The 25,341-nt window shown below is 44.3% G+C and overlaps 1 protein-coding gene across 1 annotated transcript in view; it reads left to right on the top strand.

The window, feature by feature from the left end:
• Positions 1-25,341, top strand: part of FARP1 (FERM, RhoGEF (ARHGEF) and pleckstrin domain protein 1 (chondrocyte-derived)) — a 343,383-nt gene that overhangs the window by 234,945 nt on the left and 83,097 nt on the right. Inside the window, exons 5-12 of the mRNA XM_006879564.1 lie at positions 4,505-4,602; positions 8,415-8,529; positions 12,678-12,825; positions 16,662-16,757; positions 19,771-19,934; positions 20,792-20,860; positions 22,779-22,854; positions 24,284-24,530. Coding sequence (XP_006879626.1) covers positions 4,505-4,602; positions 8,415-8,529; positions 12,678-12,825; positions 16,662-16,757; positions 19,771-19,934; positions 20,792-20,860; positions 22,779-22,854; positions 24,284-24,530 — 1,013 coding nt within the window. The remainder of the gene's footprint in view (positions 1-4,504; positions 4,603-8,414; positions 8,530-12,677; positions 12,826-16,661; positions 16,758-19,770; positions 19,935-20,791; positions 20,861-22,778; positions 22,855-24,283; positions 24,531-25,341) is intronic.

Here is a 25,341-nt window from a genome sequence, read left to right as displayed (position 1 = left end):
TTGACCATAGATAGATGGGTTGATCTCTGGATTCTCAATTCGATTCCATTGATCTATGTGTCTGTCATTGTACCAGTACCATGCTGTCTTTACTACTACGGCAGTGTAGTAAGGCCTTAAATCTTGGTGAGAGGAGACTGTCCCTCTTTCTCCTGCAGAGCAGCTGGTGGATTCAAGCTACTGTTCTTTCACTGAGGATCCCAGGACATTATGCATTCCATAATCAGGGCTTCTTCAATAGACTGCAGGGTCAGGCAGTTGACCAAGAGGCCTCTGGTGGTACAGTCCGTAGGGTGCTGTGCTGCTAAACCAAAGGCCGTGCCCCTCCAGCAGTTCGAATCCACCAGCAGCTCCACAGAAAAAGTAGACAGTTCTCTTCTGTGCAGTTGACCACTTTCTAAACCCAGTGGAGGGTCAGCGGTGACTCAGTTTTGACTTGACAGAAGTGAGTTTTTAATAGAATATGACTTTTATATATACTGAGGTGGGGGGAATTCATGTGAATTGTGGTATTTGCTTTATTTTGGTGGAACTAAACTCAAAATATCTCTGAGGTATACTAGTAGTAAAATATTCAGGATGTAGTGTTTTTGAAATATAGATCCTTCCTATGCATTTGAAAACGAATTGAATGGATTAGGAATTAAAGCCTGTGTGCCTAGGGAGGATTCCGTGTGATTCAGAAGACACAGCACAGCTCAGTTAAGAATCCTCTTCCCATGGGAAGCTGTGTTGAAATTCTAGTTCTCTTCTCTGTTTCAGAATTGTACCTGTTTAGTATGTGTTTAACAATAATGCAAATAATAATAATAATGCACTATTGTTTAATAGTGTAGTTTTCTAAATGAGTCCTACTAAAGTTACTGGTTTACTGTTGAATGTGCACTAGTCATGTGCTTTGCATGTATTGTTGTTGTTAGGTGCCGTCAAGTTGTAGACGACTCATGGCGACTCTATGAACGGAAGACCTGAGCATTGTTCATAGAGTTTAGGAGGCAAACCATTTCGGAAGTGGGTGCCACTCCTGCTTCCAGGCTTGTTTTAATCGGGGAGCTCCACCCCACAGGCTTCTGTAGAACCAGCTCCTGTAGATGGCTTTTCAAACTGGTTCCGGTGCCGTGCAATCCCAGCCCACACGTATCAGCTCATTTAATTCTTGTGAAAGCCTCAGTGGTTGGTGTTTGTACAGCTCCATTTTGAAATTACAGGTGCACTTTACAAAAGAGGAGACTCTATCGCTGTACATTGTTGAAAGAGCGAATATGCAAATAAACACTAAGAAAGTGAAAATAGTAAACTTAGAGATTGCCGCTGCTGACATGGCAATGTGATATTCTTGAGTTCTTATGCATGCATATATGCTTTTTAAAAATTTTTATTCTGATTTATTTACAAAGTTTGAATACATTTTCACGAAAGATCCTTCCCATTTCCTTCACCCCACCCACCCATCAAATTTTGCAACCCTATGATTAACACCCTAGCATATATATTTTTAATCTCTTCTAATACCTAAGCCAAATTCAGATTTTTCTGTTTATCTCTCCAGGTGTCAATTGTATTTGCTCCTCTTTAATTGTTCTTGTTACATGCCTTTAAATCAGAACTGACCCATAGCCAGCCCTCCAGTGGGTTTTCAGCAAAAAGTTCAGGGGAGGAGGGTGCCCGTCTCTCTTCCATAGAGCATCTGATGCCTTTGAGGTGTCAGCACAAGGCCTTACCCGCTAGGCCAGCAGAGCGCCCAAATGGGAGTCACTATGTGACCTCAAATTGCATCTGGTTATGATGTCTTTTAGGTCTCCTTTAATCCAGCATTGTCCCTCCTTTTTCTTTTTCTTTTTTTTTTTCATGATACTATCTTATTGAAGAAACTAGACTACTCCAAAATGTTCTGCTTCCTCACTTGGTCTGATTGCTTCCTCACAGTGCTTTTGAACTTGTTCTTCTGTCCATTACCATTCCCTGAAACTTGCAAGTGAGTCCTCCAGGCGTGGTGGTGTGTGTCTGTCTCATCATTTATTATTGGTACTAGGAGTGGTCGCTGGTTAACGGTGTTGACATTCTGATCTTTCTGTTGTAAAGTAGTGTTATTTTCTGTAAATGTCGAGTCTCCTAAAGGATTTTTACACCAGGTGACAAGTCTTGCTTGGCAGAGCGAGTCCCTTCTTTTTCGGTTGTGTATTGAGCATTTTCTAGTTCTTTTATTCCTGCTAGACTGTTTGCTGGCTTTCTTCTGTGAAGCTGAGCTTTACTCCATCCACGTGGAGCATTTGGCACCTTGAAATACCCCGCCTACTGGAGAAGCAGACTATAGGAAGAACTTTTTGCCTTGGGTTACTAATTTTTATGTGAGCAGTTCTTTAATAACCTCTAGGATACATTTCTTTTTCTCCTTTTTAACATATTGGTAGGGGGAGCTCTAGTGGCAAGAAGCTGCCCTGCAATCCTAGAGGGACACAATTCGAATCCACCAGATGCCTTGCTGGAGAAGGAGGGGCAAATCTCCTCCTGTACCAGTCAGATCTGATTTGACAGTACACTCACACAAAAATAATAAACTAGTAGAATAAAATACTGGTAGAGACTCTTGGACTTTCCTTAACTGACTGTATTTCAGTCACTGTAACCATTATGGTTGATGTTTCCACTGTCACAATGTTGGGTGGCAGAGGACCTTCCCATGATAGTCTTGTCTTTTTTGATACACTTGTTTTCTGGAAGCCTCTATCTAACTTGTATTCTAGGTTTACACTGTGACTTTGTCTGCTCAGGATTTGGAACCTACCATTTCTCGATCTGTGTCTGTCCAGTTGATTAATAGGGTCAAAATCTGGGTGCTAGGGTTGCTCCCAAGGGAACTGTGCTTGTAGGTCATTTTAGTGTGCTCTCTGGCAATGGTGAAGTACTTGGCTGCCAACCATAAGGTCAGGGGTTCAAACTTGCCCCTCTGTGGGAGAAAAATGAGGTTTGCAAATGTGAAGATGTCCAGCCTTGGAAACCTTATGGGGCAGTTCTCTGTTCTAGAAGGTCACTATGAGTCGGTATGTGTTGACTCAACAGGAGAAGGCTTGAATGTTGCTGAGACCTTTCTAAACATTTATGAGAGAGAGCTGGTGGGTAGCTCAGTGGTAGGGAGTTGTGCTGCCAACCCAAAGGCACGTGGTTCAAATCCACCGGCCATTCCACAGGACAAAGTTGGACAGTCTCATTTCATGATTTGCAGCCTCTGAAAACATGCTGGAGAGTCAGTCAGCTCTGAGTCGCTGCTGACTGTGGGGCACATAATATACACAGAGACACGCATACATTTCTGAGTTCATATTGGCTTTTTTCAAATACAATTTTACATCACATTGCTTTTACTTAACTGTTATTTAAAAATGTTTTTTTTTTTCCTTGTACATCGAATTGTTTACAGCAGTCAGGAAATCAAAAAACATATTGCGACGGGAAAGTCTGCTGTTAGGGACCTCTCTAAAGTACTCAAGAACAATGGTGTCTCTCTGGAAACTAAGGTCTGCCTGATACAGGCCATGGTTTTTGCAATCACTTGTTATGCATCAGAGAGTTGGACAATGACTAGGGAGGACAGAAGGAGAATTGACGCCTTTGAGCTGTGGTATTGGAGAAGAGTACTGAATGTACCATGGACTGCCAAGAAAACAAACAGATTCATCCTGGAGAGGGTTAAACCAGGCTGCTCCTTGGAGGCAAGGATTCTGGGGCTTTGCCTGACATACTTTGGACATGTTGTGAGGAGAGACAGATCTTTGGAGAGGGACATCATGCTTGGGAGGGTGGAGGGACAGCGCAGGAGGGGAAGACCCTCTATGAGGGTGGATTGATTCAGTGACTGGGGTAATCGGGATGGGTGTGTCAGGCAGTGAGATTGGCACAGGATAGAGCAGGGTTTAGGGCTGTTGTACAGAGGGTCTCTATGAGTGGCAAATGACTCGACGGCACATAACGACAACAACAACATATATAATGTGAAGAGAATAATTTTAAATTAAGATGATTTTATTTATCTGATAGCTGAAGTTTAGAAAGTGAAAATCACACTGCAGATAAGTGACAGGAGAGGGTTCCGTAAACCCATGTTTCTGACTCTAGTGGCAAAGCTCTTAATAACCGAATAAACTGCTCTTACTGCCTTAGCTGTAAAGTCATTTCCCAGTGTGTTGGATTGAAAAAACTCAGAATGCTTCCTCTGCCTTACAAAAGATTGAGTGAGTGGTAGGAAACAGCCTTATGTTTTATGGCTGTGTCTCTCTGTATAAAAGGAAACTTAGTACTCATTGTGTGAAAAGATTACAGCATCTATCTCCCGGTACTTTATTTTTAGGGAAGTGGTATTTACATTGCAGGATTCATTCCAACCTGGGCGCAGTTTCTTGTTACTGGTTTTCTCTCCTTTCTTCTGTTTCTCAGCATGGACAGGTTTCTAGGAGCAAGCCTGGCTTTGATGCTCTCTCTGCATGATGCCTGTCCTTTATTTTCACAGGTACCTGTTTGCTCTGCAGGTGAAGCAGGACTTGGCTCAAGGCAGACTGACGTGCAATGACACCAGCGCCGCTCTCCTGATCTCACACATCGTGCAATGTGAGTCCTGGGGGCTTCCTTCAAAATCAGACAGGTTGGAAACAGCATAGTGACCTGATTGGGCGGGGGGAAATTCACAGCCACAACAGACTTAAGAATTTACCATGGATGCAGGAGAAGACAGTTCTCCCAACCTTCTTTAATATGCCCATCTCTCAAACATTAACCCATGAATACTGGCATGTGTCTGCGTCATTCCAAGTTTGCTAGCAATTGTTGTTACTCCATTTGTCTCAAAAGAGAAACTTGGATATTTGGATGGATGGATGGATGCAAAATCAACTAAACTTTTTACTTCTTGTCCTTGAATTTAACATCCACCCTTGCATATGGCACATCAGTCCTAAATATAAAGCTTCCACAAGGTTAACACTGTACATTCTGCTCTCCAAGGCTCAGTAAACACAAGAAAATGACAGAATGTTCCTGATGCTGGAAATCTATATTTTCCCTTATCTTGACCTAAACACAGGATAAAGTAGATTGTCCTCATTCCAAGGTTAACTAAGGCATATCAGGTAACTGTTTACCTGAGCCTTTCTCACACTCAGCACCCAGCCACGGGAATAACTTATTTTAAGTGGAAGATACACATTGGGTTTTTTTAAGTAGTAATATATATTATACATTGAAGAAAATGGTGCTACTTGGAAATGAATATCAAAATATTATTATTATCATCCTTCATTATTAAATATGTCTTAGTGTATACAGAAGTGTTTCCCTTTTTTGTGCATAGAAAGGTACAGTGTATGTAGACCAAAAGAAACGTAAGACTAATTAATGTGGCTACAAACTGTACCTAACTGATCTTCTACATAGTAAAATTTTGCATAAAGACAGATTTAAACTGCAATCCCAGAGGTGTGCAGTTTGAATCCAAGTGATGTTCTGCTGGAGAAGGAGGGACAATCTCCTCCTGTACCGGTCAGATCCGATTTGATGGTATACATGCAAAAAAAATAATAAAATTATTATAAAGACAGATTTAAGAGTGAGATGCATTCATACTCTGAGAACTGCTTGTACCTTCGTAAGAGATCTATGACCCTAGACAGTCTGTAAGCAGAAGAGAATACACTTTGGTAAAATTTTCCAATTACTTAGCTTTATGCCTCTTTCTCCCACATTTGTGCACACTGGTAACTCTTACTCTCACATTCAGAACTGGAGATCAGTTGACACCCAGAAAGTTGTGTACTCTGCCTTACACCCTAGTCTTCTTTCAGACACCAACAGAGGCCCCAAGATCCCTGTAGAATGTGGACAATTTTTTTTAAAAAAAGAAAATGAAACACATGGATTCTGAAATGCTTTTGCCACTGTAGTTTTTGACATGAGAGACATGACTTCTTATGATCTTCTTTGTGATATCTTGTGATATTTAATGGGTAAAGCCCCATTTCTGCGCTTTTTTTCCCTCTGCTCTTTATTTATCCTGCACTTTTTAAATGTACTCAGACGTGAAAGAAAGAATTTCACCGAATCTCTTGGGAAGAGCATGCTGATTTAAATTATTAGAAATTATTTATGTTATCAGTAAGGTGTGAGAGATCAGCTCGCTTTTCTTTTGCAGAAGCTTTTCCAATGCTCACTCCTAGTTCTTTCTGTAAACTCTGTGTTCCTCTTACCTGTGTACATCAGAGATCCTTCCCCCCAGACACCTTTTTCATTTAAATGTGAGGAATCTTTCAGATGTTCTATGTTTAATTTGTTTTCCTATCACTGGCCTTTTTCAGTTCCTGCCATACTTCAGACTCTTAATTTTCCCTAATGTATTGTGAATCAACTAAACAGAACTTGTCAATGAAAAGAGAACTCAAACACTAACTAGCTGTGATGTAAAGATACCATGTAGGTGGATAGCTTGGCAGGTTGGCAGGTAGTACCTGTCTGCAGGTGGGTTGTGAGAATTACAATGACAAAAGAGTTTGCCCAAGAACATCTTCATGTGCAGCTCCTTTCTTGAAATCACAGGATTTAAGGTTTTTCTTGTTCCTGTTTTTGTCCTTAATCTACTGCTAAAAAATTTAATCTGATACTGTGACAATCTGGGGCATAATACATTAAAAAAACCGCTAAGTCATGCCTTGAATACACATCAGTTCTCAAACTCTCAAAATAGAATTAGGAACCTATTACTCCATATTTCAAAGGAGAGAACACCTGGGGAGTAAATGAATTTTGTCATCCTGTGTTGCCATTGCATGGTGACAATGAGAAGAAAGTGGCAGAGAAGAAAAGAGAATTGTTAGATAGATTGACCCTACCACAGGAGGAAAAATGGAATTTCTTAACCTCATTTATATAGGATTTCAGAAAAGACTATATTATAAAATCCAAATGAATTATGAACTTCAAACGAAAAGCTCAAGGACATTTAAGATGTAGGTGTTTTCCCATATACTTTGTCAGCACCAGATGGGTAGCCAGTGACAGTGGGCAAGGATGTCTCCCATTTCCGCACCATTTTCCATCATAAAGAACAGTTAACAGAGGAAGAAATTAATTTGGAAGTCAGGATAATTAGTAAGTAGGGTTATTGATCTGTCATAGCAGGAGGAAGTTGGTGAGTGACTCTTCCTACCAGGGCCCACCTGTCACCAGGTGAGTTGTCACTGTTTTGTGAAGAGCACATATGCCCAATGAGTGTGATTTATGGCATCACGGCAGCTTGTAGGCCATGCCCCTGATGGTGGCCGCAGGACTGGCGCCCAGTGAGTGACAGACTGCTTCATGTGACGAAAATCAAAGATGGGTTTCATAGCAACCATCCATTTGCCTTAATCAAAACAGCTGCAACAGCTGGCTGGCAGCTTATTTACACAGAATAGATGATACAGAGGAAGCAATAAACTGTCTGATAACTGAAATTGGTGTAAATTGAGCTACAGTGAGTATCATTAACCCAGGGCCCAAGTACTGGTTTTAAAGCTCTAGCCTCAGATAGCAAGAGTAAACATTCTGCAGCTATGTGTTGCTTTCATGAAGAAGGGAAAACATAACCTTGCTTGCCTGTGAAAAATACATAGACATTTTTCAATTTGATCAAATATTTCTGACAGCAGACTACAAAACTCAAATAGCTCCTTGCTTTTATCGTCCTTGTTAAATTATGCTTACTTTGGGCACGTTGCCAGGAGAGGTTATTCCTGGGAGAGGGACATGATGCTTGGGATGGTGGCAGGGTGGCAAAAGACAGGAAGGTCCTCACCCAGGTGGGTTTATGTGGTGACTGCAGCGGTGGATTTGAGGTATCAGAGATTGTGAGGATGGCGTGGGATAGGACAGTGCTCACAGTTGTTTTCCACTCGAAGCCCCTAGCAACAACACCTTCTGCGTCCATTTCAATCATCCTTCAATGATAAAGCTTTTGGATTTTTCATCCCAGCTGTTACAGATGAGCTTTTTTAAAAAGTTGGTTTTGTATAGTCCTAAAACTATGTCTTATTTAAAGGTTAAAAAGTGCCAATGAATATGTACTTATTATTGAGAATGAAAGCGACCCTGAGTTGAATGAGAGGGACCTAAACAGCTAAAGAGGAATGATTCCAGAATTTTCTATACAGAAATAAGATACTATCACCTCCATGGCCATGACTGTTAAATACATCTTCACACACACTCAAACATCTAGCACTTATACTTCCCAGCAAGATCTCGTCAAGCCGTAAGCTGGTTCCTAGTTAACTAGCTGGTTAATATTTCCATGGGGCGAGGGGAGGGAAGGGAGCTGTATAACAAATTGTGAAATGCTAACCAAATGTGGCTCATTTTGTTGTATTTTGTTTGTTTACTTTTGTCTTTCTTAGCCGAAATTGGAGATTTTGATGAAGCTTTGGACAGAGAGCACTTAGCAAAAAATAAGTACATACCTCAGCAAGATGCGTTAGAAGACAAAATCGTGGAGTTTCACCATAACCACATGTAAGGCTCGTTTATTGCTTCATAGTCTCTAAGTACTATTTCTGTCTGCCCTGCTAGCGTATGTAGGCATGAGCGTGCAGGTGCACACACTCACAGTGGTCAGCCCTCCTTGTGTATGTAGGAATGAGCGTGCGCGTGCACGCACTCACAGTGGTCAGCCCTCACCATACGTAGGCATGAGCGTGCATGTGCACACACTCACAGTGGTCTGCCCTCCTAGCGTACATAGGCATGAGCGCACTCTTGCATGCACTCTTATAGTGGTCAGCCCTCACGTACGTAGGCATGAGCGCACGCTTGCATGCACTCACAGTGGTCAGCCCGTACGTAGGCATGAACGTGTGCGTGCACACACTCTCACAGTGGTCAGCCCGTACGTAGGCATGAACGTGTGCGTGCACACACTCTCACAGTGGTCAGCCCGTACGTAGGCATGAACGTGTGCGTGCACACACTCTCACAGTGGTCAGCCCGTACGTAGGCATGAACGTGTGCGTGCACACACTCTCACAGTGGTCAGCCCGTACGTAGGCATGAACGTGTGCGTGTGCACACTCTCACAGTGGTCAGCCCTCAGTACGTAGGTGTGAGCGTGCGTGTGCACACACTCACAGTGGTCAGCCCTCCTAACGTACGTAGGTGTGAATGTGCACGTGCAGCACACTCAGAGTGACTCCAGTTATGTGCCACAGTGTCCGTCTGAACAAGATCCAGCTGCGCCCCACCACACCAGTGGTCCCATAAAGTTCTACTAAAGTCCAGAAGTCCCAGTTAGAGAATGGCGTGTAGCAAGTACCGCAACTTACTGTGTGCATCTTATGTCACTTGTATATAATGTGATGGCCCCGATAAGCATAATAATTCCCACATACGAGCCTCAAAAAGATTCTGACTCAGCGACCAACCCGTTACCAGGTTTCCATACATGTAATCCTTATGGGGGGAGAATTGCCTTAGTTCCTCAAAGCAGCCTGGGAATTCAAACGACTCACTAGCTAACAGCACAGCACGTAACACAGTGCACCAGAAAGTCCTCAAATGGTACAGCACATTTATCACTTATATTTGTCTTGACAGTCATGAAAAATAACTATACGACTGGTTTATGTATGTTCAATAAACCGCTTTCTGAAATAAAGTATATGCTTTGATCCATTAACAGCAACTTCCAGTCTCATGGATGCTTGTTTCTTGAGTGTTGAGCAATATCTCTTTAATTTTTTTTTGGACAATGACCAAGGAGGATAGAAGAAGAATTGATGCCTTTGAGCTGTGGTGCTGGAGAAGAGTATTGAGAATACCATGGACTGCTAGGAAAACAAACAGATTCGTCCTGGAAAGAGTTAAACTGGGCAGCTCCCTGGAGGCAAGGATTCTGAGGTTCCGTCTAACATACTTTGGGCATGTTGTGAGGAGGGACTGGTCCTTGGAGAAGGACATCATGCTTGGGAGGGTGGAGGGACAGCGCAGGAGGGGAAGACCCTCTATGAGATGGATTGATTCAGTGACTGGGGTAATCGGGATGGGTGTACCAGAGACAGTGCGATTGGCACAGGACAGAGCAGAGTTTAGGGCTGTTGTACATAGGGTCACTATGAGTCGCAAGCGACTCGACGGCACGTAACAACAACAGATATTACTGTGACATTCGTCTTGAGTCTCAAGTGCAACAAAACCAGTGTTAGTGATAGTAGCAGCAAGAGGCAAAGGATAAGAGTTTATTTTTAAGTGAAACAAAAGCTTATTAAACAGCATGAAGGTGGAAAATTACAGAGTACAGTTACTCATGACCTCTAATAGCAAACCAGGCTTCTCAAAGTTTAATCAGAGAAAAAGAAGATCAAAGACGAGCCTTCGACATGGATTGCATCTCAATACCGAGAAAACAAAAATTCTTACCACGAGACCTATAGGTAACATCGTCGTAGATGGAGGAAAGAGTGAATCTGTCAACGTCTTCTTCTTACTTGGATCACAGTCAACACCCTGGGCACCAGCAGTCAGGAAGTCAGGAGACACGTGGCTCTGGGAAAGACTGCAGTCAGGGATGTCTCCAAATGATTTAGGAGTATTGATGTCAGTTTGAGGATTAAGGTTCATCTGATAGAGGCCATGGTCTTTCTGATCACTTACTCTGCATCTGAGCGCTGGACAGTGACTAAGTATGACAGAAGAAGAATTGATGCCTTTTAGCTGTAGTATTGGAGAAGAACACTGAACATCCCATGGACTGCCAAAAGACCAAATAGATAGGTCTTGGAGAGGGTGCAGCCAGAGTGTTCCTTGGAGGAGAAGACGATAAAGCTTCACCTCACATACTTCAGACACGTTGTTAGGCAGGACATGGTGCATGGAAAGGCATAGGGTTAATGAAAGAGAGGAAAACCTTCGGCCATGTGGACAGACAGTGACTGCCACAGTGGGCTCTATGTGTCGGGAAGTGTGAGGATGGCACAGGATAGGACAGGCTTCAGACCTGTAGTTCACTGAGTCACTGTGAGTCACACTCAACAGCACCTAATAACAACAGCATTGCTCATGATTTAGCTGTGTCAAACTTGACAATCACAATGACTCTCAACCAGGCTAATGAAAATGCGGAGGACCTTCAATCAGATATGTTGTTGTTGTTATGTGTCGTCGAGTCACGGAGAAATTATTTATCATGCAGGTTGAAGACCAAACAGAAAAAGTAGTCCCTCTCAGCCGGTTAATGAATGCTGCTAAAATATGAATCTTGTTTGAGATGCTTAAGGAAAAAAACAAGACCAGCTTACAATATGGTCTTCATACAGCATCCAAACACATAGTGTCCTGTTTCACAGAACACATCACAGATGTATTACATTGGGCAAATTTCCTGTGAAAGACGTCTTTAAAATATTTTTTAAAAAAAGCAGAGATGTCACTTCGAGAACTAAGGGGCACCTGCCCCAAGCCATGGTGATGTTCAGTCACATAATTAGTATGTGGGAACTAGCAGGGCATAAGGAAGGCTGGAGAGGGGTTGGCCTGGGAATTTGAATCACGGAGTTAACATTGAGTATACTCAGGACTGCCTAAGAATGATCAATCTGTCTGAAAGAAGTAGAACAAGAATGCTTCTTAAAAGTAAGGATCAGAAGGATTGGTGCTGGGACATCCTGCATGGCAGAGTAAAAGGTCAACGAAAAAGAAGAAGGCCCTTTGTGTTGTGTATGGACACACTGGCTGTAACGGGCTCAGGCACACCACTCGGCTGTATGTCGGGTCATCGGAGGCAGACCCAGCTCGATGGCGCCTAATAGCATCATGCACAGTAAGCGACACATGATTATAGAGTGAATGAACAGAAGGTCAGGTGGAAGAGCACACAGGCCCATTGGGTTGCTGGCATCCTTCTTACTCTCTTAATACTGCAGGTAAGTGTTTCAGGCCTTTTGCCTGATGTCCTGTGAGGCCAGGTTGGTTCACATTGCTGGCTGGCTTGAAGTTGGCTGACTTCTCCTGTGTTGGTGTGAAAGGGAGAGTCATAGAGACTCAAACTACTAAGTATCTTGGGGGGAAATTTGGGGTTGGGACCTGGTGAATGAGGGATCCTGTAGGAATATTGTAAGAGTGTATACAGCCTTTACAGCCTCTCCATTTGGGTTGGTTTGCTGTTTGGGGTTTGTTTCAGCGTTTTTATGTGTTCTAATTTGATCATGAAAACATTCTAAACAGATTCTCTTGTGGTTTTGTGTGTGTGTGTGTGTGTAGTTGCTACTGTGTTTAAGGTAGGCATTTGAGGCCTGCTGATGATACAATAATACGTGGTCTTAAATTTTGCTTACAAGTTTAGGCCCATTGCGAGTGACTGACGACTTGTTTGAGCACTATGGTATTTTGCTTTTATATAACCTTGAAGGAAGCTCTTTGAGAGTTCCACAAAGCTGACCGTGTTGGAGATAGACCTTTGGGGTTTTGTGTTACATGAGCAATAGTGCTTTTGTCCAACCTGCCGGACCTTGGGTTGCAATGAATGAGGGGTTGGGTGTCATCTGATCGGTTAGCCCCACTGTTGGTGGTGAAATGCCTTGTTATTTCCCAAGAGCAGCTCTTGAATCTCGACCTAGTAGACACAGGGAATTCAAATCTCCTGGCCTTCCTTTTAATTTTTGTTTTGTCAGTGGACAGACACCAGCAGAATCGGATTTCCAGCTCCTGGAGATTGCCCGTCGTCTGGAGATGTATGGAATCCGGTTGCACCCGGCCAAGGACAGGGAAGGTACTAAGATCAACCTGGCCGTTGCCAACACAGGAATTCTAGTATTTCAGGTAAGAGTGTTCAGAACACAGCTCAGTTCCCCTTACGATGGCAGGATAAGAGGTGGCTCTTTGACTGATTCCGTGTTGGGTGGGCTGATATTTTTAGGTGAAGAAAGAAAAACTAACCTGTCTAAGGCTTTGTTTCCTTGCATGCGCCCAGTTCCTAGATTCTGTTTCATTGGCCTTTGCCCTAATTTTGGATTTGTATGGTCTTATTGATTGTGACCAGTTGACCAGTTCCTTTGAAATCAACTTAGATTTGTGGCAAGCCCATTTATGTCAGAGTAGAAGTGTGTTTTCAGAATTTTTTTTCTGTGATTTTCCAGAAGTAGATCACCAGAGTGAGACTCGCTATACTTGAACCTCCAATCTTTTGGTTACCAGCGGAGCACATTAAGCTTTTGCACAAACCAGGGACTCCTCCTGACTGTAGAATTGTAGAGATGTGTGTCTCTCCATAGAGCTGTACTTAAAGTACAGTGCAATGATCATGGTTTCAGATCCCCAAATAAAGCTGTTTATGTACTTACACAAAACCTTCTGCAGTAATAGGAGTCGCTTTTTAACTTTATTTGACGCAAAACAGCTCATTTATAACTTCATTGGCACATAATTCAAAATAAAATGTGTCACATGACCCTGTAAGATACAACAGCCCTGCAAATTCATAAAAGCTGTATCCTGGCACCAAAGTAATCCTACACCATAACGCACTATACTGGAATTCATTCTTGTCTTGCACTTAAGACATAAAACTTAATGACTCTCTGCATTCTAAAGTGTGTGCTTTCTTAACTACGCTGCTGTGGAACTCTTTTCTTACTCAGTGCAACTCTCTTTCTTAACTTGGAAAGGAGAAGAGACGGCGAAGGAGGGGAAGACCCTCAGAGATTTACTCCGTGACCGCAGTAATGGACTTGAGTGTGTCAGAGATTGTGAGGATGGCACAGGCTAGGACAGGGTCAGATCTGCTATTAAGGGGTCACTATGACTGTATTCAACTCAGTAGCACCTAACAACAATAACAACTCTTTCTTAACAGTTTTATTGACTTATTTCTATACAATAAATTCCATATACATACAGAATGCCATTTGTTAAGTTATGGTATCTATAAATACCAGTGAAGTTATCAATGCAATCAAAATAATAAATATATCCATTACTCAAAAAAATTTTCTTTGGTGCTTTCCTTTTAAACAATTGTGTGTAATCTGTGCTTTAGTTTTTAGAAGATGCAGAGAAAACATCTTTATTTCTCAGGAAATAGGGTTAAATTCTACCAGTTTTATAAGCTATAAATATGTACCTGGCCAAAACCTTTCTTTAGACCTTCGCTCAGGTGTCTCCCATTCCCTCCAGTCATCCTTCTCTCCTGTGTGCCTGTGACCAAGCCAGACCAGAGAGATTGGCGCCTTTTGGCAGCGGTGTAGCTGATGGATTTGAAATGCTAACCTTTTGGATAGTAGCCCAATGCATTATGCTCTGTGCCATCAGACAGTGACTATGGCACAATTCTGTCCCAAGAGGAGTTAAAATTGCATTTCACGTCAGGTAGCTTTGTGAATAGTACATTTGAGAGATGACAGCACTTAACAGTTTTTACCTACATAAGTCATTTGTGAATACCCAAGAAGAAAAACAATGTAAACAAAATACTTTGTCAGTACCTGTCACCCACTCCCACTGCCACTTAAGCAGTTCTGACCTATGACCCTGACGAGGTGGATTGACACAGTGACGACATCAGTGGGCTCAAGTGTGTCAGAGATGATAAGGATGGCACAGGATAGGACAGGGTTCAGGTAGACCTGCTTTTCCTGGGGTCGCTGTGAGTCGTCCTCAACTCAACAGCACTTAACAACAACAGTGGGACAGACTAGAATTGCCTCTTGGGAAATCCAAGACTGTAGAGTTTCCAGAAACAAACTGCCACATCTTTGGAGAGGCTGGTAGATTTGAACTGCCAACCTTCCCATTAGCAGCCCAGTGCACAGCTACTGCACTACCACCGAAGCTTCCCTGTATTTTTTATTACTGGGATTAAATTTCAAAATCAAAACTATTCAATGTGTCTAAACATCGTAAAGAGCGGAAGGGAATCCTTGCCATCAAATTAATTTGCTCTGATTGCATTTGATATGATCTCAATATTGAGAATTGCTCAGTAATTTAATAATGTACAAAAGCTGGATTTGGAAATTAATCTTCTTGCCACCGCATAATTGCTTCATTCTTGCTGTTGAAATAAATGGACCTTAGCCGTACAGTGGGCTGGGGAGGAATTCGGATTTTCATTCAAAAGACCAAACATTGGGAGCTCATAGTAGGCCATGTCTCCACCACGTCCTACCTGGCCGCCAAAGACCATGAAGGGCTGTGGGTCCCACCCAGAATCTGGACTCTGGGCGTGCTCAGCCCTGAAGCCCACACCCTCCTCCTTGCTCCTGCTTCTGCTTTTGGAAGATGTTTCTGATTCAGTAACCAGACCAGGCTGGATGTGTAGGGGATCATGAATAGCCTTCTGCTCTGCTTCCGTGGAGCTTAGCAATGCCCTTCGTGTAAGGGGACTTTTTTCAGGAATTTTTATTTTGCCAGATAAATTCTCTGACAGTGGTTGAGCTCTGGTGGCCTAGTGGCAAGAAGCTGTGCTGCAGTCCCAAAGGACACAGGAGAAAGATGGGCAGTCTCTTCTCATGCGATTTACTGCCTCTGAAAACCTGCCAGAGGGCCAGCTGTGAGTCACTTCCAACTCGATGATACACAATAACAACAACAACAACAAAACTTGTAAAAGGCAGAACTTGTGTTAGGTGGAAGTGTGTCAGAGAAGGAAAGTACTGTTTTTCACTAGTAATGAATGAATGACAGTGAAGTGGAAACACTGTAGCTCTGAAGGAGGAAAATGTGCAGAGACCTGGAAGAACACAGCAGTGCTGACAAGTTCCACTGTCGTGATTTTTACTGTCTGTTAACCTTTCTTTAACATGTTGCTAATGAAACCATCTCCCTGAGTCTCCTGTAGTTGTTGTTATGTGCCATCGAGTCCCTTGCGACTCTTAGCAACCCTATGTACAACAGCCCTGCTCTGTCCTGTGCCAATCTCACCATCGCCAGCACACCCATCCCTATTACCCCAGCCACTGAATCAATCCACCTTATAGAAAGAGGGTCTTCCTCTCCTGCACTGTCCCTCCACCCTCCCAAGCATGATGTCCCTCTCCAAGGACCGGTCCCTCCTTGCAACATGTCTAAAGTATGTCAGACGAAGCCTCAGAATCCTTGCCTCCAAGGAGCAGCCTGGTTTAACCCTCTCCAGGACGAACCTGTTTGTTTTCCTAGCAGTCCGTGGTCTATTCAGTACCCTTCTCAAACACCACAGCTCAAAGTCATCAATTCTCCTTCTGTCCTCCCTAGTCATTGTCCAGCTCTCTGATGCATAACAAGCGATTGTCTCCTGAAAGGCTTTGGTAAAAGAAGGTGTTTAAATCACTTAGTGCATTGACTGGCATTCTGTAGAGTGATGGCTGTGAATTAAGATGAGGGTGTCAGAATTTTTCTTTGTTTTTATTTCATTCTTATTTTCATCCTTACCTTGACCTTTTCTCCCTGAAGGCAGACTTGGCCTGACTGCTGAATCCTTTAGTGAATGAGGAATAATGATCCAGGAATTGGTATCCCCCTGAACACACAGATCCGGGATCTCCAGCCAAAGGCAGACTTCGGAAGCACGGGACCTCACCCCTCTACCTCCAGCTCCCCACACACAAAGCAGAACCCCTCCTCAAGGTCCTCGTGGTGCATTTGACACTTACCATTTGTTTATCATTTTTTTCTTTTTTTAGGGTTTCACTAAGATCAATGCCTTCAACTGGGCGAAGGTGCGGAAGCTAAGCTTCAAGAGGAAGCGTTTTCTCATCAAGCTCCGCCCTGATGCAAATGTAAGTGTTTCTCAGTGGAGGAAAGAAACCTCCCCGCACAGCTGTCCTGCCCTTGCCCCTCTGCACTGTGGGCTGCATGCCATGCTGGCTTGAGTCTGCTCTCTGCAGGGTGAGAGGTCCTAGTTATACTTGTCAAACTGGAGGCTCAGTGTGGTGTGGACAAATACTTTGGGGCATATTACCAGGTGGGGTGAGTCCTTGGAAAAGTCAAGGGTAAACAAAAAATAGATGGGGTTTGAACATGGGAAACAAAATTAGGGCCACTGAACTGTACTTATGAAGATTGTTGAAATGGCAGATGTTTTGTTGTGTATATATTTAACACATACACAAAACTACCAACATAAATATGTATGTGTGAGTATATATGGACGTTTGTATGTATATATTAATGTATGTATGTATACATACGTGTGTGTGTGTGTGTGTGTGTGTGTATATAAGACATGAACAGAGATGCAAATTTCTAAATTTTTGTTGGGTAGCATCGAGCCAAGTGTGACTCATAGTGACCTTATGAACAACAGATCTGAATCCCGTCCCACCCTGTCCCTTCCTGTCCCGTCCTCACCATCTCTGATACACTGGAGCCCATTGCTGGAGTCGCCATTTCAGTCCATCCTGATGGGAGTCTGTCTTCCTCTCTTTGCTAACCCTCCAAATTTCAAAGCATGATGCCTTTTCCCAAGGAATAGTCTCTCCTGACAACATGGCCAAAGTATGAGAGATAAGAGGCACTTTGGCTGCACCTTTTCCAAGATAAATCTTCTCATTCTTTTGGCAGTACATGAGATATTCAATACTCAGTTCTCTAACACTGTAGGTCAAAGACATCAGTTCTTCTTTCATCCTTAGTCATCATCCAACTCACAGTTGCATAATAAGTAATTGGCAAGACTATGGCCTAATCAGATACACCTTAGTCTTCAGATTGACATCATTGCTCCTCAGTAATTTGGAAACGTCCCTTACAGTGGACTTGCCCAGAGCAGCATGTCTGCTTGTCTCCTGACTACTGGTGCCAAGGCTGTTGATTGTGGTTCCAAGCAAGATAAAATCATTAACCGCTTCAATCAAGAATTACTAATTTTTAAAAAACTAACTCTGAATGTCTTTATGTAGAGGTGTATTCAGACTCTCGTAACTCCACAGCTGTCATTCTTTGCCTGGCACAGAAGTCTTTTAGAGAGACGGTCATTTTCTGGACAATTCAGGCAGTCCCTGTCCACAGACAAGCTATTGGTTACTGACTCTGAGACACCATCAGTATTTCTACACTTTTCAGCCACACTCTGCTGATAATAGGAACTGTTCCTGGCACTCACGTCCCTGCTGTTGTCCCAGAACCTCTTCCTGAGCTCATTCTTGCAAGCTGACCGGGCCCTTATCTCACCAGCTGACCGGGTCCCTCACCTCACAATCTGACCAGGTCCTCACCTCACAAGCTCACCGGCTCCTTATCTCACAAGCTGACGAGGTCCTCTTCTCACAAGGTGACCAGGTCCCTCATCTCACAAGCTCCCCGGGTCCTTATCTCACAAGCTGACCAGATGCCTCTCAGTTTTTCCCCATGTCCATCCCACTTGCCTCCCATGTCCCTGTCCCTGTTTGGTGCCACTGAGTCGATGTGCACTCTGGTGACCCCATGTGACGGAGTCCAACTGCCCTATAGAGTTTCCAAAGCCTTGGTGGTGCAGTGTGTTGTGTGTTGAAATATGAGAAGGCCAGCAAATCTACCAGCCTACCCAAGGGACAGAGATGGACACTCTCCTGTCACAAAGAAACAGCTCAGAAACCAAATGGAGGATCACCGTGGATCAGAAACGATATGGTGGGATTAACCTTCACAGAAGGAGATGGCCAGCTCTGTCTCCTGGGAACCCACCGACCGGGAGGTTTGAACCATCACCCTTTTGGTTAGCAGCTGTAAACATAACCACCGTGCCCTTTTACTTCCCATGAAAGCGCTAATGAGTTTACACGGTAACAGGGTCAAGGAAGGAAAGGACTTCTCCATCTGCCGGAAGTGTCTGCCAAAGAGAGAGATGGATGATACATTCCTGGTGTCTGCAGCCAGACGTAGAGTGCTTTTTCCCATGGAAAAAAGATTATCAACAGCAATGTAGGCTTATAGCCCATTTATAATATGGATTAAATAGGCTCTTATGACCTGACCCGGGAAACAGACACCCTTTATAAGTTCCTCTCTGTGGGAAAATGAGTTTTTGTGTTCTGAAAAGCTGACTTACGAATGAAGAATGGCAGCCGACTTGAGAGTTGAGCCTGCCCAGTGCTGCGAAAGCCCCTGGAATAGTAACTGCTGGGAATGTTCAGGACGGCGGTTCCTTGTGTTTATATAATACGGCCTCTTAAACCAGGAGCATTTGGTCGTGGGAGTTGAAAATTACTGTGTTCCCCTTCTCCAATCAAAAGACATTTTTTTTTCTCTCTTGGAGTGATAGTTTTATGCTCTAGAAAGAAAAATTCATTTCCCGTGTGGCTCCCAGGCCACCTGGAGGCCTGGACCTATGCTGTTTTATAGAGAAAAGACCTAAGATTCAAAGTGGACATGAACCAGGAGGAAGAAAAGAGAGAAGAAAATTATCCTTTAGTCTCTCTGAGAAGACAAAAAGGGAATTTCGGTACTTGGAGTTTGAGTTGGTTTTTTGTGATAGTTTATAAGAAGGAAGGAAATGTCAGCCAAGTCAACATCATTTGTTTATTAATTCTATCAAAAGAAATGTTGTCGTTTCCCCTGAATCTGTACTACAGTTTTCAGTAAGTTCCTCTAGGGACTGCTGAGGGGAGGAAGTGGTTGAATGAATGGTGACAGTATGACCCTGTCTTGTCATTAGGGACAATTCTATTTTATTGGCTGTTTTCATGTTACCTGTGCTGTGACACCTGTGAGAAATGTCTTAGGGAAATCTCTTCGCGCTCCCTTCTTTCTCATCTTTCACCTGTGAGTCAGATGGGTAGCAGGAGAACACAGCCTGGAATTCTCTCTTTTCAGAGCTCTTACCAGGATACCTTGGAATTCCTGATGGCCAGTCGTGACTTCTGCAAGTCCTTCTGGAAAATCTGCGTGGAGCACCATGCCTTTTTTAGACTCTTCGAAGAGCCCAAGCCCAAGCCAAAGCCTGTTCTCTTTAGCCGCGGGTCATCCTTCCGGTTCAGGTAAGGTCGCTGCTCCCAAGGCTGTTTGCCACGCTGGGAGTTTCTCCCTGGGAATTGCTTTTCCTGGTGGTTGTCACAGCAGCATGAGGTCCAGCAAGTAAGGGAGGTGACCACTGACACACTGGCCTCCAGGAACTCTGGATGATGGAGTGTTTGCATGGCAACCCCAGCTGGCTCTCTGTACCCCCCGATGCCCTGTTCTTTTGGGGGCACCTGCCCACCAGTAGGCATTGAATTGAGAAGCTCCTAACAGAACTCGCCAGTTGAGAAAGGAGCCCCCATCTCTGGAGGAGCAAAGTTGGCTAATAAATATCTGTGTCATTTTGTAGGGTGAAATGTAAACTTGTTCATTGATGGATTCGGACATTCTTTCTTACCAAGAAGTGTTTGGGTGTTTCCTGGATGCAAATAACATTTCGTCATCTAGGGGATCCAATAGTGAACAAAATTCTCTCCACCGTCAAGTAACTTACAGGCCCTTGAGATAGTTGCTTTATAACCTACACATATAATAATTACACGGGTTGTGTTTTTCTTTTGAACATTTTCGTATACAAAGGAAATAAATTAACAAGAAAGTGAATGGATAAAAAAACATAAATTCTCCGCTTCTCTGGTACTTCTGTTCAAGGGAGGTCTGTCCCTTTTGGGGATGTAATTGTCTAATAAATCTATCTTAACTATTTTAGACTTAAAGTAAAAAAAATCACTGTTTCTCTTAGAATTGCTTTCTGTGGCTTGCTGAGAAACCCACAGATCTTCCAGCATGGAATGAGGGGAGCGTAGAGTGGCAGGTGCACTTGCCTTTGTGCATTATCTGTGTTTTCTCTTCTTTCCCTCCCTGGTCTTCATTTCAGTGGTCGGACTCAGAAGCAGGTTCTCGACTATGTGAAAGAAGGAGGACATAAGAAAGTGCAGTTTGAAAGGTAAGATGACATTTCTGACCCGCCAGGGGTCTTGCTTCAGGTCTTGCTGACTGCTGCTTGGAAGCCCTCAGCTCAGGCTCAGGGTCTGAGGAGCCGCCGCATTCCTGCTTCCTGGTCAACCTTGGTGAGTAGGAGACGAATGTTGGAGGGCCCTGTCTGGCTCAGGTATACGATGGGCCAAGAAGACCAACTAGAGGACCAGGTGAGGAAGGAAGAGAGCAAATAGAAAGCAGAGATGGAAGAAGAACCAAGAAATTTTTGTGGAAGTTAATATTGTAAGGAGCCATTGAGTCAATTGATGTCTTGTAGCAAACCCGTGTAACAGTTAACATGTTGCCACAAATGACGGCAAATGTATTTCTAAGCACGGTTGTCAATTTTAAAAGTCTGCGGCAACATTTTAAACTACCCAAAGGTTTTTCAGGCTATAGTCTTCTTAGGACCAGACTGTCAGATCTCATCTGTGAATCCACTGGGTGGATTAGAACTTCAGTTTAGCACTGAGCCCTTAACCATAGGCCACCGTGGAGTCACATTGTGGAGAATTAGACACAATGAAAACTTGCTCCCTAGAAAGATATTAAATATTTTGGTGAACTCGGTGGCCTAGTAGCAAGAAGCTGCACTGCAGTCCCTGAGGTGAGCAGTTTGAATCCACTAGATGCTCTGCTGGAGGAGGGACAATCTCCTCCTGTACCAGTTAGATCTGATTTGATGGTAAACACAAAAAATAAGAAAAACAAAATTTTAAAATACATATTAAATAGTTTGATAACTTAGGTGAAATGTATTTTTTAAACTTCTTAATCAAATAAAGTTTAACTGAAAAGCAAGATTTTCCCCCCAGTGTGTGGCTATTACATTACTAGCAGCGCCAATAAATACGTATCGATAACTCCTCCTGAATATAAGCACTGTTCCAAATGCTTAATATATGTTGACTCACTAAGCCCCATGCCAGCAATACGAGGGCAGTACCATTTTATTCCCTCCCTAAAGATGGAAGCAGTAGCACTCAGAGAGGTTAAGTAATTAGGTAGGGCCTCACAGGGGAGAGGCAGAACTGGTCTTGGCCCCAGTCAGCGGGCTGCAGGGCCGGTGCCTTTACCTTTCTGGGTCCCCTGCTCAGGAAAGAAGCAGGAATCCATAAGTTGGAAAGGCGTGGGCTCTCAGGCACGGTTTACTGTTTGCATTTTAAAACTTTTTTAAAGTTACTTGGTTCAATTGAAACAATGCAGTAGAGTATGAGAATAATACAGTGAATTCCCAGATTCTACTAGTGTTAAGTACTCTTCTGGTGGCCTAGTGGTAAGAAGCTGTGCTGCAATCTCAAAGGCACACAGTTCAAATCCACTAGCTGCTCCATGAGAGAAAAAAAATAGGCAGTCTCCTGTGCCATTTACAGCCTCTGAAAACCTGGAGAGGGTCAACTTGGAGTTGGCTTCAACTTGACAGCAATGATAAGGATAGGGAGACATGAATGGATCCCTTATTGTTGGATCTTAGCTCACAGCCTCTGTCCTCATTGCTGAACTGCTGATGCTCTTTTAACCAGCTGTAACCATAACTGGAATAGGGGTTGTAGCAGACGTCTTCCAGGTTGAAGTCACCCGTGAACCTCATAGCGTGAGAAGTAGATGCGAGCATATTTATTTTCCAGTTGTTGGGCACCCCTGAATCACCTCTGACTTGCGCACAGCAGACAGGAACTCTGCTGACCCCTGTTCACAGTCACTGCCCTGCTCGAGCCCGTTGCTGCAGCCACTGTCGGTCCAAGTCATTGAGGTTTCCAGGAAGTGCTGTGAAGTTTGCCTTGAATGCCTTCATTATCAAGGACGGGCCCGAGGGGCCTGGCCTTTTTACATTTGCTGTAACAAAACAGCCACTCACACTAGCTTTCTTGTGTGGTTTCTCCCAGGAAGCACAGCAAGATCCATTCCATCAGGAGCCTTGCCTCGCAGCCTACGGAAGCGAACTCAGAAGTGCCAAAACAGGTAGTGGTGCCGTACGGGTAGGACCAATCCTCGCGGGGCTTCCTCTCCTGAGCGCTGCGTGGCCGTGGCGTGCTTTCAGGTTCTCTGCACCTCGCTATCAGTAAGGCTTTCAGACGAGGGTCCAGTTGCGTGGCCAGGCTTTGACCTGACCTAGATTTTTATGCTCTGTGCTCCCCAGCCTGAACTCAGCACGCCCTGGCATATGTCCAGTCATGCAGCTGACCTCCAGGCGCAGTTCCTTTTAGGGTGATCTAAGCTGCGGAGAAGTTTACTCCCTGGGTCTGAATTGGGTTGTAGAAGGATGAGGGGCATCAGCAGGAGCCAGCAGAGTGGATCCCACCATCCAGCTCATTGAATCCGATTTGCAACATAAGTGTACAGCTCCAGGCTGGTGCCCAGATCAGAATCCTTAGTTGGCACAGATCTGGGCACTGCGTTTCCAGGGTTTGAGTTACAGGCAATGACTGCAGTTGACAACAGGAGCCTTTATCATGCCTGCTGTGAGGGTGATGAGAGTTCATTTTCCCCAGGATTGATTTCTAGGTGAATTTTCAGGGTTTTTGCTACAAAAGAATTGAGAACTTTGCTGGGGATGGTCATGGTGGAGATTTCATTGTGTGAATTTTTTTTTTTAAAGTCCTGAACCTGTACCTTCTATCCTTAAAAGTATAAGTTAACAAGCGTGGTGTTTCTCTTCTCAAATTTGTGTAAGCTTGTTCTGAGAATCTGCCCTTCCTCCCCTCTCCGACCACACCTACTTTCCAAGCCCTATTTGGACTAGAAGGGCTCTCGTTCCACGTTGTTGTTGTTGTTGTTGTTGTTGTTGTTGTTGTTGAGTGCCTTCAAGTTGACCATGACTCAAAGTGACCCTATTGAAAACAGATCTGAACTTTGAAATTCTTGTTCCATAGAAGCTTTTAAAGCTCAAAATGTAATTGAGTGTTTGAAGAAAGCAGAAGCGTGCCTCGCTCTTGCTGCCACCGCCCTGGCATTGTCACCTTGCACGCTGGGAAAGAACTCCTTGAATGGTGAACAAACCTTATCCCAGTGTGGGAGTGATGCTGTGGGGACAGTATATACATAGCAGTTCTCTCAGCCACTGTAAACTTACTGTTGTTGTTATTGTTGCTGTTTGTTGTGTGCCATCGAGTCAGAACTAACTCATATCTGACTCTTCGGTGGGTTTTCAGAAGCAGTTAATCACACAGGAAATGATTATCCATCTTTTTCCTGCGAAGCAGCTGGAGGATTCGAACTATGAACCTTTGGGTTGCCAGTGTAACTCCTTACCACTGGGCCACCAGCGGAGCTCCCAGCTGTGAACTTAAGGAGCTGTTACCACATTAGACTCCAACTTCTCTCTTTTTCTCTCTAACAGTTCTGGTATAACCATCTCTCTTCATCCCTTTCTCTTCCCCACCCAACCCAGTCTCCACAGAGCACCAACCTTAGGTACAGAGAAGGCGCTGAACCGCCAGGCGGCCAGGCCAACCAGCAAGGAAAGGAACAGAAAGTGTCCACCGAGGAGCCTGGGCCGCAGCCAAGCCCTTCTCAGAGGAAGAGCCCCCTGGGTACCAAGAAGGCCGATGGAGGCGCCGTGGTGACGATGGAGGAAGAGGAGGTCGTTAAGGATAGGACCCAGCAGAGTAAACCGCAGCCCCCGCAGCCAAGCACAGGTCCAGCATCCAGGGCTGCTCGGGGCAGCAGCACTTCCATTCCTTTCATTGACTGCAGTGATGTAGATAGTGAATACGATCTGCTCAGAGAGCACGCGTCCCAGTCACGGTCCCAAACAAATGACAACTATGAGGGTGACTTGACCAGTGGTGTTTATCTGCTCTCCGGGGACGAGCGGCCGAGAGAGGCTAGGCATAGGGCTTCCCGCCACTCTGTGCAGTCCTCCCGGCCTCCCTCCAGAGAATTCGTTGATGACGATTCAGCAGACATAACCTTTGATATCAGTGGGAGCCCCCGACTCCCAAGGCACAGCTCTCTGATAGATGAAATGTTCAGAAGCCCAAGTGGTCACAGCCCCCTGGCCACCCCGTTGTCTCCCAGCAGCAGAAGTTCGAGCCAAAATATGAGTTGGGACAGGACTGGGTCTCAAGGGTACGTCTCTGAAAATGGACACGATTGTAGAGAGAGAAGTATGGGAGATGAGACGTTCCCAAACCAGGGTCCTCCTTATGAAAACTGCTCCCCGACCTGGCAAAGGCCTTACCTGCGCAACCTTCCCAGCAGATACAATAAGTCAGAGACAAATCCACTCATCCTTAGCCAGGTGGCGTCCACCCCCGAGGAAATAGAAATACTGGATGGCCGTGAAAGGAGAGCGCAGGCCAGAGAGGCTGATGCTGGCGGGAGACTCATGGCTAATGGCTCTCCTCGGATAGGATCTGCCACCAAGGTCCCCATGGTGCAGCCAGCAGGTGCCAGCAGCAAGGAGGACCCACTGGCTCCCCTGCAGGTGACCGAGGGCTCCAGCAG

Source organism: Elephantulus edwardii, unplaced genomic scaffold (genome assembly GCF_000299155.1).
Source record: "Elephantulus edwardii isolate Elephantulus edwardi_28Jun2011 unplaced genomic scaffold, EleEdw1.0 scaffold00004, whole genome shotgun sequence".
In the NCBI taxonomy this organism is placed as follows: Eukaryota; Metazoa; Chordata; class Mammalia; order Macroscelidea; family Macroscelididae; genus Elephantulus; species Elephantulus edwardii.
The sequence above is the reverse complement of the archived record's forward strand: the minus strand, read 5'-3'. Positions and strand labels throughout refer to the sequence as shown.